Source organism: Ornithorhynchus anatinus, chromosome 16 (genome assembly GCF_004115215.2).
Source record: "Ornithorhynchus anatinus isolate Pmale09 chromosome 16, mOrnAna1.pri.v4, whole genome shotgun sequence".
Lineage (NCBI taxonomy): Eukaryota > Metazoa > Chordata > Mammalia > Monotremata > Ornithorhynchidae > Ornithorhynchus > Ornithorhynchus anatinus.
Window position 1 is genome coordinate 33,853,806 of NC_041743.1, and position 20,668 is coordinate 33,874,473.

At 44.4% G+C, this 20,668-nt stretch overlaps 1 protein-coding gene across 3 annotated transcripts in view; it reads left to right on the plus strand.

Annotated features, from left to right (window-relative positions):
* Nucleotides 1–20,668, plus strand: part of SH3PXD2A (SH3 and PX domains 2A) — a 296,155-nt gene that overhangs the window by 83,739 nt on the left and 191,748 nt on the right. For all 3 annotated transcript variants that reach the window (XM_029081354.2, XM_029081356.2, XM_029081355.2), the window contains exon 3: nucleotides 8,971–9,046. In XM_029081354.2, the coding sequence (XP_028937187.1) occupies nucleotides 8,971–9,046 (76 nt within the window). The remainder of the gene's footprint in view (nucleotides 1–8,970; nucleotides 9,047–20,668) is intronic.

Sequence of the window (20,668 nt, forward strand, 5' to 3'; positions counted from 1 at the left end):
AAATGAGATGCAACACTGTCTGAGGCTTTATTTTTTATTGGTCCTTAGAACGCTTACCCTCCTAACTTTATTTCCCAATTTCAGCTCTCCATTACAATGGTTCAGGTATCCCGCTGTCCCTCACTCTCTTCACCTGCCCCATCCAGCATAGAGGTGGTGTTTGGGATTTTGTCTTGCCATTGGATAGCGAGCATAGCCATAAATGATGCCGATTATACCTTTCAAGGAACCGGATGTGAAGCCTGTGTGTGGTCCAGGTCTCTGAGCTGTAGAGGAGGTCGTACCACGCTACTGCTCTGTAGGTCTTTAGTTTGGTCTGGAGGCAGAGACACAGTATAATCAACACAAACACAATCCAAGAACTGAGGCAGGAAACTGGAAACCTTATGGAATACCGGCCTGTGCGAGCTGCCAATCAGCCAATATGAACTATTCTCCCCACTTTCCCGGGGAGGTCCGCTGCAATGAAGTGGGGGTGTAAGGTGTCCAACAGATTTGTTCTCCACAGAATTCTTCCTACACAGTGTGGACAGTGGCTCCATGAGTCGATTTCCCCCTTGGTGGGTTCCAGGGCAGGAAATCGCAGGGAGGGGAGCGTGACCTCATTAAAACTCTAAGCTGCTTTTTTGGCATGAAAAATGGAAACAGAGGGATGGAGCAAAGGGCTGGGGCGACCCAATTATCAAACTCCTGGAGTTTCCTCTGACCACCACAGCGCAGTAGTAATAGTATATACTAAGTGCTTACTATGGGCAAAGTGCTATAGTAAGCACAGCAAGAAATACGAAGGTGAAAACTAGAGACTTAGACGAAGCTGTCCCCTGTGATCTGGCCTGACCTTTGGAAGCTAAAACTTTCCTGTTCCTACTGTAACAGGAAGTGTTTTTCAATTGATCATGCAAGATTCCACTTTCCCTTTTCTATTCTCCCGTCTCCCTCTCCCTTTTCCCTCGGTCATATAGTGTAGCCTGTGGGCAAATTGGGTGATTGTCGCCTCTAGAATGATACATTGGATGTCGAAGTTATTTCACTTTCTGCTCTAAGGGAAACACTGGTGTACACTTCCTTCGCCCTCAGAGCTTTATGCATCAGTTTATTTCTCTCCTTAGACTGTAAACCTTCCCACTGGAGACTGAAAGCTCGTTATGGACAGGGATTGTGTCTGCCAACTCCATTGTATTGTACTTTCCCAAGCACTTGTACTTTCCCAGGGTTCAGTGCTCTGCTCACAGTAAGCGCTCAATAAATACTAATGATCGACTGATTGGTCATGAATATCACAGGCCCAAGTGTGACCCCTTGGAAGGAAAAAGCAAGTTCATCCACTTCAAGTTTTTGGCTTGGTGTGACTACAAGGAAGGGCCATTTCCTTAGGCGTGGCAATACTGGAGACAGAGTTGGTGTGCATTAGTCTTGGGTCACTCAAACAGCTTGGCCGGATGGGGGTGGGGGTGGCGGGGTGGTGGCTGGTGGGAATATTGCTTCGTCTGTTCCGTCGAGAGGCCGATATCCGAGTGCTTACTCGGCATGAAGCGATTTACTCCAAAAGAGTGGGTGGCCTGGCATGTTCCCTTAGCGTGCGCTTCTGCCAAAATGAATCCCCCACCCAAATAGTTGTCTCAGACTAGGGCAGGCTTACTTTCCTTCCTCAGAGCCCCTCGAAGGAGCTGGCATGGGAGGTGCCAAGTCAAATGAGTCTCAATCATTTCAAAGCGAGGGAAAGCATAAAAAATGGTTAAACCCCAAGTTCTAATTGTCCCCATGGAAAGGAGATAGGTGGGATCATTTGTAAGCTTCAAAAGTTGAAGACTGGCAGGCTATCTAAAAACCGTCCAACTACTCCTCGGGAACCTAGGATTCTGCTCCTATTCGAGGTCTTGTTCTCTAAGCCGATGGTGAAATCTCGTATAATGTGAGAATTGGGTTCATGACCTGCACCATAGTACTGTGACCTCTTTCAATGCCAAACCTGTGCACAGGATTGATATTTTTGTCTCCCGATAACGCAGCATATGGAGCCCTAATTGTGTTCTGGCAAAATGGAGTGTTCTGAGGATCCCCAGGGTGCTGGGCCAGGCAGATTCAAGGGAAGTTTTGTTTTTTTTTTTCCTATTTTATTTAAGTGCTTACTATGTGCCAGGCAGTGTTCTATGTGCTGGGGTAGATACAAAGTAATCAGATTGGACACAGTCCCTGTCCCACATGGGGCTCACGGTGATAATCCCCATTTTACAGATGAGGGAACTGAGGCACAGAGAAGTGAGGTGACTTGCCCAAGGTCACACAGCAGACAAGTACTGCAGCTGGGATTAGAACCCAGTTCCTTCTGGCTATCAGGCCTAAGCTCTAACCACTAAGTCACGCTCTTCTGTTGAGCACGCCATCCTCCTAAAACATCTCCCAGCCCAGCTCTCACATTATAAACCTGTATGAGAGGTCACTCACACGTTGCCTGGGTTTCAGGCTGATCCTGTCCCACCCCCACTTCCTCTCCTGTTTATCACCATCGAGCTCTGGGAATGGAAGCACTGGTCGGGAGACCGCAGAGGAAGATGCCAAATTGGACTTTTTTTTTTTTTGCCAGACTCACCCAGCTGTAGTTTACTGTATCTTTTTTGTTGATATCCACCACCTCCGCCCTCTAGATAAACAGTGTTAAGTTCCCCACGCGGTGATTCCGTTGATGTAGTTGAAGAGAGTCCTGCTAGCCAAACTCAATTCATGCCAGCAGTGATCCTGGAAGTTTGGACTGTAGCAGATCCAACTTGAGTCAGTCACACATTGGAGTAGTTTTGAGAATCTTCCTGCAGGAAAATGCACTGACAGCAAAATTTTCACTGGTGAGGCTTTTTCTCCTGGCTTTTTAAACCAAACCCCTACACAAGCATTACCTTTTCCTGGATTAGACCACAGGTTCATCGACCAGGTTTTCAGGCACTGGCAGTGGCAACATGATGCTTTCAGGAAGCTGGCCTAGTGGAAAGAACAAGGGGCTGGGAGTTGGGAAACCTGGGTTCTAGGCTCAGCTCTGCCACTCTCCTGCTCTATGATCTTGGGCAGTTCACTTAACTTCTCTGTGCCTCGATTTCCTCACCTGTAAGTCAGGGATAAAATGCCTGTCGTTTCTCCTCTTTAGACTGCGGGTCCTTTGAGGGATGGAAACTGTGCCCTAACTGATGATCTTGTTTCTACCCCAGGGGTTGATGTGTAGTAAGCACTTACTAATAATAGTAACAATTGTGTTATTTGTTAAGCTCTTACTGTGTGCCAGACATTGTACTAAGCATTGGGTGGATACAAGCAAAAAGGGTTGGACATAGTCCCTATCCCACATGGGGCTCACAGTCTTCCTCCCCAATTTACAGATGAAGTACCTAAGGCACAGAGAAGTGAAGTGACTTCCCCAAGGTCACTCAGCAAAGTGGTGGAGTCGAGATTAGAACCCAGGTCCTCTGACTCCCAACACCCCTCCTAAGCATCCATCCTGAAAAACAGCATGGCCTAGTGGATAGAGCATGGACTTGAGAGTCAGAAGGACCTGGGTTCTAAGATGCCAGTTGTCTGCTGTGTGACCTTCAGCAAGTCATTTAGCTTCTCTGTGCCTCTGTTACCTCACCTATAAAATGGGGATTAAGACTGTGAACCCCATGTGGGACAGGAACTATGTCCAACCTGATTAACTTGTATCTACCCCAGCACTTAGAACAATGTCTGGCACATAGGAAGTGCTTAACAAATACCATCATTATTATTATTATTGTTATGATTAGGAATATTCCATCGCATGTCCCTAAGCTTTTCATGCTGCATTTCTAATGTTCCCTCTGGTAATTCATTATGCATCACGCTCCCATTAGTTTATCCCAACCCCTCTTGAACCTGCTGATAATTTCAACTTGTAGGTGGTAACAAAATCCATATGCTCACCCTCAGCTGTGTGGTACTCTTCCATTTTACCAAGGAGAGGAAACCTCGAATGTGATCTTTTTTTCTTTTGATAACTGGCCCCTTCTCATTCTTTTTATTGGGCAGCAACCAAGTTACCAAATCACCCTAAAAGCAATGGTCTGTTTACTCATCAGGTTGTCTCCCTGTTGTTCCCAGTGGGAAAATGGAGAGATTTTTATTTCTTTCGCACAGGCGTTCATTCCAAAATTTTGAGCCGTTGCTTTGACTGCCTTGTAGACTTCAGCTGGTCATAATATGGGGTTGAGATGCTGAAACTGTCGTGTTTCTCACACACACAAACACACACACACTGCATAAAATAAACTCATCTGGATAGTCTTTATTTTATTTTCAAGTTAGCTGGGCCTGGGAGAGATTATTTCTTTGAAAGCCATCTCGTGGGGTAGAAAAATGTTGTCTGAGCAGCTGGTTAGAAATATTTCTCTTCCAACCTACCAGCTGGGTGGTGGGGATTAAGGAAAACGCAGACACAAACATTTGGGTCTCTGTTATTTTAGAAATGCCTCTAGGATTGGGTGACATGGAGTTTAGTTTTGATAACTAGGTTCAGCAGAATTCATCGCAAGATATCTGTGGAGTAGAGGGGAAAATGGCAGGCAAGTCAGCTGGAGGTGTCTTAGAGTTTAAAATCAGTCCATCGATAATAACATTTATTTAGAGCTCTTCAACTTCAAAGCACTACTACGCACCAAAAGGAATACAGAAGGAATACAGGAATACGGAAGGAAGCAGTTCCAATGTGAATTCCCAGTGCTGGGGAGTACTGATAGCTGGGGAAAGATACATAACTAATTATGCTATAAATATATAGTACAAAATTAGGTTAATTTAAGATGATTGAGCAAAAACAGAAAAAGATATTCATTTTGGTTGGAGGGGGTAGTCCTAATCCTCTCACTGCTCCAGGCAGGGCCACCCTGGGTTAACAACAGCCACCAGCTTCTCAGCACTTTATGGTGGCACGTTTTGTCTGACAGGAAGCTCAGTGTGGCAGGGACCTGCAGACCACAAAGCCGTGGTCAAGCCAAACTCTGCCCACCTTGAGCTCCTGTGGATAGAAGTAGGGTTGGAATAAATGACATGGACTCATGTGTGTTTGATTATAATAATTGTGGTATTTGTTGAGCACTTACTACGTGTCAAAAACTGTACTAAGCACGGGGGTAGATAGAAGATAACTGGATTGGTCATAGTTCCTCTCCCACATGGGACTCATGCTCCAAATCCCCATTTTACAGATGAGGGAACTGAGGTGCAGAGAAGTGAAATGACTTCCCCAAGGTCACACAGAGGACAAGTGGTGGAGCTGGGATTAGAACAGATGCCCTTCTGACTCACAGGCCCATGCTGTATCCAGTTGGCCATGTTGCTTCATTAAGTACTGGGAAAGATACAAAATAATCAGGTCAGACACAGACTCTATCCTACACAGGGCTCACAGCCTAAGTAGGAGGAGAAAAGATATTGAAACCCCATTTTGCAGATAAGGTAACTGAGGCACAGAGAGGTTAAGTGACTTTTTCAAGGTCAAACAGCAGGCATGTGGCAGAACAGGGATTAGAAGCCAAGTCCTGTGACTTCCAGGCCCATACTCTTTCCACTAGGCTATGCTCCTCATTTATTTTGGCAGGAATAAGTTTAAGATGTGTTCATTGGCTAGAGAGGAAAATCTTTCACCAGAGGGGTTAGAAGGGACGGTTGGAAATGGTAACTGGTGAAAACTGGGAAGGGCTCCTGAGTAGCTACACTTTCAGGTCTTAGAGTGAAAAATCCATCTTCCGGCTGTCTTTTGGACATTTTCATTTTGAACCTCAGCATCTCCTGTTTCAGTGTCACCAGTGGGAAAAGAGAACTGTTCTCTTTCTGGCTGTTTGAATCTTCGCCATCTTTTTCCAAGGGAGCCGCTGCTTTCGGTGTGCAGGGCTTGGCTCTTCTCTGGAGGAATGGCAGCTCAGATCAAGATGAAGTGGGGTGTGTTGAGCCGTTGTCATCAGACCACAAAATCCCTGGATCTCCACGATGGTTTTTGTGACCTGAAACTTCATGTAAATAATGATCATTATCTTCTTAATTGAGCAGAGTTTTTTTATGGTATTAGCTAAAGCGCTTACTCTGTGCCAAGGACTGTAGTAAGCGCTGGGGTGACTACTAGCTAATCATCTTGGACTCAATCCACCCACATGGGGCTCACAGTTCTAATCCCCGTTTTACAGATGGGGTAACTGAGACATAGAGAAGTAAAGTGACTTACCCAAGATCACACAATAGACAGATGGAGGAGCTCATGATTAGAACCCAGGGCCTTCTGACCCAGTCCCGCGCTCGCTCCACTAAGCCATACTCCTCCTCTAGAGTTTGGGCTCCTGTCTTGAGTGGATGTATTCCAGAACTCTGAGGAAGATGAACTGGAGTCCTGTATTCTGTTTCTGCCTTCTGATTTGCCCCAAATATCCAGCAGTCTTTTAGATTAAGATGACCAGGCTGTAATTCCTGGCCCAGAGCTGGTCCAAATCTGCCCTTCCCAGGCACTTAACTTCTCTGTGCCTCAGTTTCTTCATCTGTGAAATGGGGATTCAATACCTGGTCTCCTTCCCCCTTAGTCAGTGAACCCTGTGTGGGACAGGGCCTGGATTCAACCTGTTGATCTCGTATCTACCCCGGCACTTAGTACAGTAAAAGTGCTGTACAGATACCACAATAATTCTTAATGTTACACACACGCCAGGATCACTGTAGATCCTTCTCCACTAATGCTCATCACCGTTCTCTGCTCACTTTACTTTTTTCCTGCAGTGTGAGCCAATAAGAATTGATTTATCTAGAAATAGAAGAGGTGTGCAAGATTAATATTTAGAGTTTTAATGACCTTACTAAGAACTGAAAGACTGGCTTAGGAAATTAGGGAAGAGAAGAAACCAACAACAAGCTTTGAGAGAACACACAATCACTCTGCACTCACTTCTCCACTACGTTTGTTCTTGACAAGCCCCATGCTAAGAAACTCACATTATCGTGCACGTGCCTAACTGATGCCACATGTAGGCAAACAAACATTTCTCTTGACATTGCATCACTTTCTACGCTATAGACATGCATTGCTGGAAAAAAAAAAAAGTCCCCTAATTCCCCAAAAGCATTCTATCCAAAATGAAACTCATGTCATGTGAGAATCGAATGTAGAACTGAGTGGACAGCATGCCTGGAAATAGCAACAAATCTAAAGGCCCAAGTCACTAACCTCAAGAAGCTTACCTTCTAATGGGGATAGCTGTAAGCACAAATTATTTACATTTAGTGTTACCAGAGAAAACAGTTTTACAGCTGTTGATACCAGGGGTATGGCAGGTTCAATAGAATAAAAAAAAAGTAATCGACATCAATTTGTGTATGTATAGGTGCTAAAGATGGAATAAAGCAAAAAGAGAATTAAATATAAATCCAGATACAAACAGAAAATCCTAACCCACATGCTCAAGCCCCCAAGACTCTCCGGAGGCATCTTAGTCTCCATTTCTTTTTAGCCCTTTCAGAGGTATTTGACTAAACACATCTCCTTCCTGCTGACTTCATCCCAGCCCTTGCCTCATTTGGTCTCAGATGCCAGTCTTGACCCTGCATGGACTGTGCCATCTCCACTTTGCCCAGGAACTCTCTGAGTGCAATTACTACCTGCCAACTCTCAATGGCGATGCCTTCTTTGCCTGTGAAGTTGTTCCTTTCTCTCGGCTGGAAGGCTCTCTTGTTTAGTTGTCTGGTTATGACCTCTCTCTTTTGATCGGTCATTTGATAATGAACATGATGAATTATATTGTTGATGTGGTGCTGAAGTACAATGATTGATGGGCATATATATCTACATATAGATATATATCTATATAAAACTCTCTATATAGATATATATCTAAGTATAGATATATATCTATATAAAACTCTGTATAGATACATAGCTACATATAGATATATATCTATATAAAACTCTCTACATAGATATCTGTAGCTCTCTATATAGAAATACATACATGTACAAATATATATTCTCTACCTCCCCTCAAAACACTTTTTCTCCAACTCAAAGATTTTACCTCAGAATTGACCAGACTTTTCTAAATCACTTAAATAAACTTCCTGTCACCAATCTTTTAATGTACTTGAGATTTTTGTGCACAACACAAGTTCTAAAGGAAGTTCTAAAGGTCATTCCCTACTCCATCAGTGTACAATCAAAGTTTTCCTTAAAATCTGTGAACCAGTTTAAAACTGGGGCAACTTATATTTGGATCCTCTGACTGTCCATCTCTCCGCATCTCCATTGGTCTTTCTTTCTCTCACCATCTCTGCCTGTCGATTGACTTTCCTGTGTATCTTCCCACCAACTGCTTGTTACAGTGTGGAGCAGAAAACTCTTTGAGGAAAGGTCCAAATTTCTTCCACCCGGCAGGTCCGTCCCTGGAAAAACACTAGTGCTTTTGGGTTAGTAAGCTAGGGGAAGAGGGAGGTCTCCTAGCAGCAAAATGGATTTATTTTTTTTAATTAAAATAACATCTGGGTCTGTTTCTTTGGAGTGGTTTTAATAAGTTGGGTGGTCTGTCTGCAGAATCAGGTAGAGCCTTCTTCCTTGCTCGCCCGGGGAAGAAGAGTGGCTCGCCTGAGCAGACAGTTTATGAAAGAAACCGGGCCCCCAGAATCTAATCCGTGCCGACAAAGCGTTTTCTGAAGTGAAGTCTAGGGTCTAATTTTAGCAGTCCAAGAAAGAAAACATTCAGATGCCTGACCTAGCTCTGGGGTAGTGTGTGGGGCCCTTTTCATCAGTTTATTCCAGTAGACCTTTGATCTACAGAGGCCTCCCAGAGTCCACCCTATTCAGTATCGTGTTTGGTTGGTTAATCCTCTGGGAAGCGAGCGGTTCACGAAATAACCTATCGGTTCGAAGCCGGGAGACTTGAGGAAGCCTTGTGTATAGATGGTTCCTGCTTTTAAGGATGCCTGCTATTTCACTTGTAGATGCAGCTTCTGGATAAATTTCCCATCGAAGGTGGCCAGAAAGACCCCAAGCAGAGAATCATCCCCTTCCTGCCAGGTAAGAATTGGATTTCTCTTCCCTGGAGAGAGCAAAAGTTGGTTTAGGGGTTGGGCCTGGTGATCGTTGCCTAATGGTCAGAATTCAGTTGCTGAGGTAGGAGATGGTACAACCTTGATTGATTCAATCGTTCTGAATTGATGTGTTGTCATTCACCTGCTCAGAATTGTTTCCCCATCTGTAAAAGCCCTGTGTTGTCTGTCAAACATAGAATCTTCTAAAACAAGGCCCCTTCTTTTCAGTTTGGCTTTCTAACATATGAACACCAAGGGTAGTGAATGTGGGTGCTTCCTTCACGTTGTAAGCATTTCTTGCTCCTTATACTGGTAGTCATACAGGACCAGCAGCTAGTCATGCAATCACCCTCCTGCTCACACTCCACTTCCTCAGGACATTTCCCTTCAGTGGGTTGCTCTATCACAATCAGCTCAGGCCTTCCCTGACCAAACTGGGCAGCCACGTGATTTCCCAGACTGTCATTTGAATTGGCCATTTCCTAGACTTGGGAAACTCCCTTCAAGACTACAAGGCGCTCCTTGCCTGCAGTGGATAGTACACACACATGAGAATGGAATTAGGGACACAGTTTCTATCCCACCCAGTTTGCTTTTTGCATAATTAGGACTTGAGTGCTGGAATCCTTCTGTCATTCATTCAGTGATACTTTGTGATTGCCCTCTTAGTGCAGAGCTCTGTCCTAAAAAAAAAGTACAAGGATGAGAATCAGACCCAGTTCTTGGTCCACAGTGTAAGAATAAAGTGGAGTTGGAGGGGAATTGATGACAGGCCTACAAAGCAAGAGTCAGATGGCCAATGGGTCAGAGGCCGTGTGGCTTAGTGGAAACAACTTGGAACTGGGAGTCAGGAGACTTGGGTCCCTGTGCTGTGACCGACTTACTGTGCGACCATGAGCAAGTCACTTAACCTGTGGACCGCAGTTTCTTAATCTGAATGTAAAAAAGGATAGAATAGATTAAACCCCATAGAGGACAGGGACTATGTATTTTATAATTTTTGAATCTGCCCAAGCACTTAGCACAATGTAGGTGCATAGTAAAAATTATAATTTACAGACTCTAAACTGTAAGCTCACTGCGGGAAGAAAACTTGTTTGTCAATTCTGTTGTACTCTCCCAAGCTCTTAGTACACTACTTTGCACACGGTAAGCACTCAATAGATGGATGAAGATGATGATCATAATTATTATTACCTTGTATAAAGCAGAAAGAACAATAATGAAACAATTTTGGGGATTCTCACTATCCCAGCGGTGTCAAACCAGAGAAGCAGCATGGCCTAATGGGAAGAGTACAGGCCGTCAAGACAGAGCACCTGGGCTCTAATCCCAGCCTTGTCAATTACTTGCTGTGTGACCTTGGGCAAGTCACTTGACTTCTCTGTGCCTCATTTTCAGCCACTCTAAAATGGGGATTCATTACCTGTTCTCCTTCCTATTTAGACTGTGAGCCCCATGCAGGACAGAGACTATTTTTGTCCTAATTGACCTGTACCTACCTCAGTGCTTAGAACAGTGCTTGATAGGTAGTAAGTGCTTAACAAATACCATAAAAAAGCAGAGTGGCCTAGCAGATAGAGCACGAACCTGGAAGTCAGAGGGACCTGAGTTCTAATCCCATTCGGCCACTTGTCTGCTGTGTGTCAATGGGCAAGTCGCTTTGCTTTTCTGGGCCTCAGTTACCTCATCTGTAAAATGGGGATTAAGACAGTGAGCCCCAAGTGAGTCATAAACTGTGTCCAACCTGATTAACTTGTATCTACCCCAGTTCTTTGTAGGGTGGCTGGCACATAGTAAGTGCTTAACAAACACCATTAAAAAACAAAAACAAAGACCAGAAACAATTGGAGTCCCACCTTTCTAAGAATTTTTATTGCAGTCACAACCACCTGAATTTCTAGGAGTTTGTACTGCAGGCTCCCGCTACTGGTCTTCCTCCATCTGAAGTCTGATGCTTCAAAGGATTGGCTCATTTGGTGATTCACCAAGCCAGTAAAACATCATTTGCCTTTAATATCACTGTGGGCTCAGATCACAGCAGGAAGGATTTAGACCCTGGAGTCCAAAGGTTGTGGAAGATTGGAGTGGCTGTCTGAGGAATCGAACAGACAAGAGATCTCTTCTAGGCTTTGACATCTCTTCTCGGTTTTGCATCCGATGCCAAGACGCCTGGAGAAACTTCAGCCCACGTCTGCCCTCCATAGCATGTGTTGAGCCAAGTTTTGTGTGTGTTAGGAACCTATTCACCAAGCAGAGGTTGCCCCAGTGTAGAATAATTTCAGATATCCTTCCTGTGCTTTCACTTAGGATTTCCAACCAGGTTCACAAGGGAAAAAGGAAGGATGGCCTTTGAGACAAACATACTCCAAAGTCAGCAGTCGAAATGCATGTTCTTGGCCAATTTTATATCCTCTCATTAGGAGGTTTTGGCTGGGAAGTTCAGGGTCCAGCTGATGGCAGCAATTTTTCAAATAATTGGCTACTTTCTTCCTCTTCTTGCTGAAGCCCATCACAAGGAATTAAGCAAAACTCTCATAGTATATTAAAACCACCACTAACTTTATTTAAACCCCGATACTCGACTCTCCCGTCTCATTCCCCAGAGTAGAGTTGTCCTTCTTTCGTTCAGCTTGCTGGCCCCAATTTGAGACTCTAACTGCCTTTTCCTGCAGACTTCTCTGATTCCTCACATGACACTCTGGGGACCAGCCACCATCATTTTTCCCATCCTCAAGTTTCCTTTCTCACCCTCTTGCTCTGCAAGAGTACTCATATACTTCTGGGGGTGCTCCGAGTTCTGAGTCTGACTTTTGTAGTCTCTGTAATTATCTGGGACAGAAATACCTCCCCTCCACCCTGTTTCTTCCTCCTCTCCTCCCCTCACAAACATCCAGCAAAATGTGCATTAATCTCTTCACTTTCCAGCCATTTCCAAGTGTGGGGTGTTACATTTAGTGACCTAAGAACCACAGGTGGTTCTTCAAAGAACCCAAGATGGGTCTCAGCTCAGTCCTTTAGTGCTTTAGTGCAGGGGAATCTGAGTTGTTTTAAATAGATTTTTCATAAGGGATTGTTTACCATTTTCTGAAAGAGAAAATTTATTATTCCATTCTGCATTTTAGCCAGAACCTTCCCTAAATGTTGTTGTTGGAGTATAGCAGTCGGAGATTGTGAATTCACTGTGGGCTATCCCATATCTAGCGATTCTGTTGTACTGTACTCTCCCAACATTTAGTACAGTGCTCTGCTCACAGTGAGTGTTCAGTGAATACTGAACAGTGCACTATACTGGGTGATTAGGACGAATAAGACAGTGATGTGTTCCCTGCTCGCAGCAGCTTACTCTCTAGGGGAAATAAAAATTTATTGGATGGAAGGCCAAGGGACTTCTGAATGGTAATTTCTCTCTCCTCTCTCTCTCTCCCTCTCTCCCTCCCCCACACCCTCTAGAAGAGAAAAGATGGAACATTGGATGAATTTCTTGGCAGAAAATTTAGAATTTAGGGGAAGTGACTGAACCATACAAACCCTATTGGAGCCGGTTGCCTGTGTAATGTTAGAGATGATACCTTGTAGAAGGCCCCTGGACTGCACTGGGATTTGGGATCAGTGTTTCCTGATGCTGGCTTATGACTCTTTTTCCTCCCCCTTCCTCCATCCTCATTAAAGGTCTGTGAGGTTATCATCTTTTAGTCTTATCAGGATTAAAGCAAAGCCAGGGAATAAGCAGTGCTGGGGATCGATTCAGCTCAATGTTGAACAATTTCAAGCCCTTTGAAGTAACCCTGGGCTCTCAGATTGTAGCCAGCCTGGTCTTTTGCAGCCAGCACTAGCCCTGGCTTTCACTCTCTGAAATTAGAGAGAGGGCATAACTTTATTTTGCTCTTGGACCATGCTCTCTCTAGTAGTAGTGATAGTATTTATTAAGCAATTACTGTGGCCAGATCACTCTACTAAGTGCTGGGAGGCAATACACATATCCCTCTCTCTGTGTGTATATGTCCGTCTTCTCTGACTATGGGAAGGGAAGCAACCCACGATGAGGGCAATTTAATATTCAAATCCCTGACAGTAGAGGCCTGATCATATAAAGTCTTGGGACTATGGAGTGGGTGTCGATGAAGAAAGAAGCAACTGTTTCCAGGTGAGGGAGTAAGGCGTCACATGTTTGCTAGGAATTAATCTATTCCTCTAAGAAGTTGGGGCGTTGATTGTTTCCAAGACAATAGTAGGTTGTTATTCTGCCTGATGATGCTGTCAGGAGAGGCAGACTCTCCTGTCTGAATCATTCAGCTCCCTCCCTCCCCTCCTCCCTTCTCCCTTCCTCTCTGCCTCCCTCCTTCACTCTCTCTCTCTCCCTTCCTTCCATCCTCCCGTGCTCTGCCATGGCAGGCTGTTTTCTAACCAAGTGCCTCTTAGAGAAAGGTCCTTCACAGTCTCTTGAGCTTGGCGATGTAAAATGAGATTGGTGGCAGAGAGTTAACTGTAGAACACCTTGTGAATACCACATTTGCCATGTAAAGCTGAGGGTAGAGTAGGGAAGGGGGAAATAAGCTAGAGGTAGAGGGCTGGGTCTCTGCCCCCATCAAAACTTCCTTCCACCCTGCTGATGAGGCAGCCACCGTAAAAAGAATCCCTGGGAGTTGTGGGTGCTTGTGGGCCGGGAAGGAGTGGGAGCTTGGGATTGCTGGTTTGTGCCTCAGGGCTAAAAAGTTGCCCAGAGGAAGGTGGGCAACAATGAGGTGGTGTGCTATCAGGGTTGTTTTTATCAGTATAAAAAAAATCCTTTGGAATAGTCCTCTTCTCACCTGATCGATAGTGGGAGAAAAACCCAGAGTCATCCACGCCCCCAGTCTCTTTTACATCATATAATACAAATCAGTTGGACCATGTTTTAGTAACTGGCCTAGTGGAAGAGTGCTCTTTGCAAACAGAAAGCCAAATGCTGCTTCTTGGGCTATGGGATTTAGAAGAGTCACATATCTCTAAGGGAAGATATATTAGCAACTGAAGGCATCACAATAATTATAAGTTGAATTATATGGCATTTTTCCTTTTCCAAAGCACTTTCATAGCAATGATCTCATTTTAGGTTATAAAAACCCTTTGAGGTAGGGAGAGGCAGGTATTGTTATCCCCATTATAGATGAGGAAGGTGAAGCTCAGAGAGTTTAAGTGATTTGCCCAAGGTCACAGAACAGGCTGATGACAGAACTGGGGCTCAAATTATCATTGTTATTATTATTATTACTATTATTATTGTAGTATTTAAACCCTTACAATGTGGCAAGCACCGCTCTGAGTTCTGGGGCATAATCAGGTCGGACACAGTCCTTGTCTCACATAGGGCTCACAGTCTAAATAGGAGGAGGAACAGGAATAGAGGGAGGACAGGGAGAACTTGATTCTATCCCCCAGTTTCCAGACATGCACTCTTTCTGAAAGACCTCACTACCTCTTTTGCGAATGTCCCGCCACCCAAAACATGCTCTTGGGGACAGATGATGATGATGACGTTATTTGTTAAACGCTTACTACGTGACACGCACTGTACTAAGTGCTGGGGTAGATATGAGATCATCAGGTTGAACACAGCTTCTGTCCCACATGGGCCTTACCATCTAAGTGGGAGGGAGAACAGCTATTGAATCCCCTTTTACAGATGAAGAAACTGAGGCACAGAGAAGTTAAGTGACTAGCCCCAGGTCACGCAGCAGGCAAGTGACAAAGGTAGGATTAGAACCCACGTCCTCTGACACCTAGACCTGTTTTTTCCCCTAGACCATGCAACAGATGGGGTCCTCACGTGAGAAGAGTTGCAAAAACCTCTCTTGGACAATATGAGAGCATCCATTGAAAATCAGTTGCCCATGAAGCAATTCTTTTCTCCCACCTAGCCTGTTTTTTTTCAACCATATTTATGAGCACTTACTGTGTGCAAATCGGTGTACTGAACGCTTATTGCCACAGGTCAGCCAAAGACAATTATTTGAGCTGGCAGCTTACTTATCTAATGTTATAAACTGAGGGCCACTCATACAAAATACTTGGTGCAATTGATTGATACTCATCCCTACACATGAGTAAAATTGTCATGGCATTTATTGTACAAAGAGCCCTGCATGCCACGTCTTTAGAACCTGACAACATTTCTAAGAGTGCTAATAAACTCAGTAATCAATCAAGCCAATTGTGTTTATCGAGTGGCTCACTTTGTGCAGAGCATTGTACTAAGCATTTGGAAGAGTACAATATAACAGAGGTGGTAGACAGGTTCCCTGCCTACGGCAAGTGTATCATTTAGAATATCAATACTGGTGTTCTAATGTGCAATTAAAATATAGGTATTTAGTCGGACTGAAGATAGTGGACTGAGAAGGGGAAATCACAGATACCACCACACCCACCAGAAGGGAATTTACTCAGTACAGTGGATTAATGCACTGGGTACGTGGCCTAGGGGAAAGAGCACAGGCCTAGGTGTCCAGTACTGTGATTCTAATCCCATCCTACCACCTTCCTGCTATGTGGCCCTGGGCAAGTCGCTGTGCTTCTCTCTGACACAGTTTCCTCATATGTAAAATGGGGACTAAATACCAGTTCTCCCTCCTATTTAGACTGTGAGCCATGAGCCCCATGTGGGACAGGCACTGTGTCCAAACTGACTAACCTCTATCTACCCCCTGACTTAGAGCAGTGTTTGGCACATAGTAAACAAATACCATTAAAACAAAAAAATAGGTAGTTTGCATGTCTTCATATTTTTATTCAGGTCTATGATAGATTTTTACTGCAAGGGGTCGATGTTCTGCAGATCAGCTGAAGGGAGCAGAGGAGGTTTATGAGACATCAGTTCCTTTGTTTGGTGTCCCTCTCCTCGTAAAAACTTAGGGAAAATAGGTGATCCCAATATTTCCAGCCAGGCATCTACATCTCCTAGGGACCAATGCTACCCCCAAATCTGCAGAGCTTGTGGCTTATTTTAGGGAGGCATTTTTCTGTGGCCTCTTGAAAGAACACAGGGATTTTCGGCAGCTCGTACCCACTGTTTACATGGAACGTTCTGCCTCAGTGCAAAGGACTACTGTGGAAAATTCATCTCCTGTCCCGCTATATCGGGGCCAGAGTGGATTTCCTGTCTCTCCTTAGTTCAAAGGTGAAACAAGGCTCACTGAGAGGAAATGGCCATTGCGTAGTGAAGTAGACTGTAGAGGACTTGCTGATGCAAAAAACAAATAGCTTCTTCAGGAAGTGAAGTATTTGAGACTGGGATGGGATGGTCAAAACATGAAAAGTTTCTCCCTTAAGAGCCATGGGAGAGCTTTGGGCTGCTCAGTGGGCAACCTGCCAAAATCATTTCCAGACCATCCAGTTGTAATTGCATGAGCAATTGTGGGCTCTCTCTGTTTTCTGAATTCCAGTGATCTCTGCATAATTGGAGAGCAGATTAAAGGGGCTCAGACTGCCCCTAATAAGTAGGTGTAAACTTTGTGCCAAGGGTAGAGGGGACTTCTTCCTTCAGAAGAAGTGAAAGGCCCAGAAATAAAGTGGGGTAAATTTCTAGCTCTCAGATCCTACATCTTTAGAATTTCACAATTTCTTCTATAGCAGTGAGCAACCCATCTCCTTGCTCCTCCTACCTCATCTAGCTACTCTCCTACTGCAGCCCAGCCCACCCACTTTGCTCTTCTAATGCTAACTTTTTCACTGTACCACTATCTCCGTCTATCTCACCACCGACCCGTCACCCACGTCCTGCCTCTGGCCTGGAATGCCCTCCCTCCTCATATCTGACAGACACTACTTTCCTCTCATTTAAAGCCTTATTGAAGGCACATCTCCTCCAAGAGGCCTTCCCGGAGTAAGCCCTCCTTTCTTCTTCTGCCACTTCCTTCTGCATCACTCCAACTTGCTCCCTTTATTCATTCCTCCTCCCATCCCCACAGCACTTATGTATATATCTGTAATTTATATTCGTCTATCTCTCCCTCTAGACTGTAGGCTCATTGTAGGCAGGGAATGTGTCTGTTTATTTTTATATTGTACTCTCCCAAGTGCTTAGTACAGTACTCTGCACACAGTAAGCACTCAGTAAATACAATTGACTGACTAAATGGGTATTAGAGCAGCTCTGTGGGAGACTTGGGAAGAATAAACACACTTTCATTAAGCTTCCTCTTCAGATTGCACTCAGGATTAGATCCCACAGTTGTTTAAGGGAAAACTAAAGCCAGTTAAGGAGAGTCTTTAAATAGCCCTTGTGCGGAGTGTACACAAGATCTGCTTTATGCTATTTTTGCTGGGCCGTTTGGGTCCCATGACTGCTGGGTTTTCTGGCTGACAGGTGGGCTTTAGGGGAAAACAAACAGTGGAGAAGGTCAGTGAAACTTTAAAGTGAAGCAGGGACCTCTTAATGACTTTCTGAGTTTGAAGTGACTGCAGCCTGAAAAGTGGAGAGGAGAGAGATCAAATCTCCTTAAGCTGGCTAGGCCATTTGTGGCTGGGAGGCCCTTGGACATCCCTCTGACCTTGGTAGCAGGGAAAGGGCTCAGATTTTGATTCTTGAGGCAGACAAGATTACAGAGTTGAAAGCAGTCTGAGCAGCCCTTGGAATATCCTGTTCCCCAGGCCGCCTCACTATGGCCCGTCTCTTGCTATAATTATGTTTTTAAAAATAAACTCTCCAAGCCTGTAATCTGAAGTGGTACATTCTGCAAAGTCAGCTGGCAACGATGGGCCCAGGGCCCTCTCTCGGATGTTCGCCTTTCTCCAGCCTTTGGGGTTTTGGACGGTGTAGGGCACAGATGCAATTGGGCATTTCAAGAGCTGGTGGATTCCGGGTCTGGGCATCAAAAAATCGTTGGGATTCAGATTGATGGCCTTGTCTGCGGGCAGTGGGACTGGAGTGGGGGGTGGTGCACATTCTGCTTACTGCTATTGTGCTGCTTGCTGGGTCCTTGATTGAAAGTCCACATATGAGAGTTGGAGTTAGAGCAAAGAGAAAGAATCTGGGAGTTGCCGCAAATTGCCTTTTGTTGAGCTGCCTTTGTGTGTGTCCAGTGGGATGGGACTGCCTGGCACACGCTGGCCTGTTTGACCACATGTGCATCCACTGGTGAACTTCACAGATGGTGACATATTTTTCAAATATAAAAGACAAATGCACCCAAAATGATCTGGTCCTTCTGTATTTAACATAATCAAGCAATCACTGGTATTTACTGAGGGTTTACTGGCAGAGCATTGACTTAAGCTCTTGATAGGTTACAGAGTTGGTAGACATGTTCCCTGAGCACAAAGAGCTTGTAGTCCAGAGGTCATTATCTCATTGACCTAATATATGGATAAATGTTTGAAAAGATGATGGAATACCAAGAGGTGAAAAAGAAAAGAGATTGCATATATCATTGCTTAGTGCTGTGTTTGGCACAAAAGTTATAATTATTTTTATTATTTATATTATTATAAAAGAAAAATGTGGGTTCTGTATGAAAGCATTCCACTTAATTCAATTGGACATCTCCAAAGACCCACCCAGTAAACTGTCAGGGCTCAGTGGGTCTGGGTATGCGTCTGATTAAACATTCTTAGGGAGAGCTGTCTTTCAAGCTAAACACTAGATATGTGGTGTTAGCTCAATCTTCCAGGATCTCCATTTCCGTGTGAAAGTGCTTGCCCACCTGAGTGTCTGAATTTAAAGACACCGAATCCACAAAGTTTAAGGCTGATTCTATTTCAGATTCCTCTTCCCCAAACGGAGCTTTCCCTGGGAGATGTGTTAGGGCCAAAGAGGTTCAAGGTGCCGTCAGGGTGTTAAGCTGCTAGCCAGCAGGGAGCTTGTTTCCTGAACAATTAATTACAAAAACAGCTGATCCGGGGCTCAAAGAAAGGAAGGAGGGCTGGAGAGGACGGGGGGAGGGGAAGCCTGAATAAATGTTTACCTTTTAACAATATGACATCCCCTGACTTCCTAGACTTTTAACTCTAGGCCTGTCAGGCCTCACTGACAATAACTGGGCTGAACTGGTGGTAGAGGGTTGTCTTTGAAAAAAGGAAAATACTGAAAAATCCCATTTTCATGTGAAAATTCCTGAAATGAGCCATTTTTGGAAAGCTATGTTGATGGTTGCTGCCATTTTTCTGTTATGACAAACTGTGCAAGGGACACTTAGTTTTTGCTCGCCCCAGGGGTGAGCATCTTTTGTAGTTATGTTTTAGTTTCTTCATTGTTTGTATACTTTGTCAGAACGGAGCAGAAACAAGCACTCTATGAATTCTAAAGAACTATGGGAAAAGAGAGCAATCTGGAAAATGCTTGGTGAATCATGCAATAGTGTTTATTGAGGGTTTGCTGTGTAGAGAGCCCAGAATTAGGACAGGGTGGTAAAAACAGAAGTCACATTCCCTGTCTTCAAGAAACTGATAAAGGTAGACAGGCAGATATGGGAAGAAGGGGCACAGGCGAGGGAGCTGGAGAAGTGGCATGGCTTAGTGGAAAGAGCGAGGTTCTGGGAGTCAGAGGACCTGAGTTCTAATTCTGGCTCCACCATTTTGCTGTGTGACCTTGGGCAAGTCACTTCACTTCTCTGGGCCTCAGTTACCTCATCTGTAAAATGGGGATTAAGACAGTGACTCCCCGTATGGGACAGAGACTGTGTCCAACCTGATTAGCTTCTATCTACCCCAGTGCTTGGAACAGTACTTGACACATAGTAAATGCTTAACAAATACCATCATCCAGCTGATAATAGCAAGAGTATTTGGGGAAAAATAATAAATGAATTATTCAGTGGTAATTGGGTACTTACTGGGTGCAGAATGTGGTATGGGCATTTGAAGAATAATTGAAGACATACGTAAATTGATATATGCATAAGAGCTACAGGTCTTGATCCATTTATCACTATAATATTTTACAATCCCCTCCAATTCAATCAGTGGTATTCTTTTATGCTATCTAAGTGCTTACTATGTGGCAGACACTGTACTAAGCGCTGCAGTAGATACAAACTAATCAGGTTGGACACAGTCCACGTCCCATATGGGGCTCACAGTCTTAATCCCCATTTTACATGTGCGGTAACTGAAGCACAAGGAAGTTAACTGACTTGCCCAAGGTCACCCAGCAGACAAGTGATGGGGCTGGGACTAGGACCCAGGTCCTCTGACTCCCCAGGTCCTCTGACTCTCAGGCCCATGCTCTAGCCACTAGGCCATGCTGCTTGTCTTTATTGAGTGCTTAGTCTGTTCAGAGCACTGTACTAAGCACTTGGAAGAATACAATTCAACAGAATTTTTTTATGTTATTTGTTAACCGTTTACTATGTTCCAGTCACTTTTCATTCAATTCATTCAATAGTATTTATTGAGCGCTTACTATGTGCAGAGCACTGTACTAAGCGCTTGGGATGAACAGGTCGGCAACAGATAGAGACAGTCCCTGCCGTTTGATGGGCTTACAGTCTAATCGGGGGAGACGGACAGACAAGAACAATGGCACTAAACAGCGTCAAGGGGAAGAACATCTCGTAAAAACAATGGCGACTAAATAGAATCAAGGCGATGTACAATTCATTAACAAAATAAATAGGGTAACGAAAATATA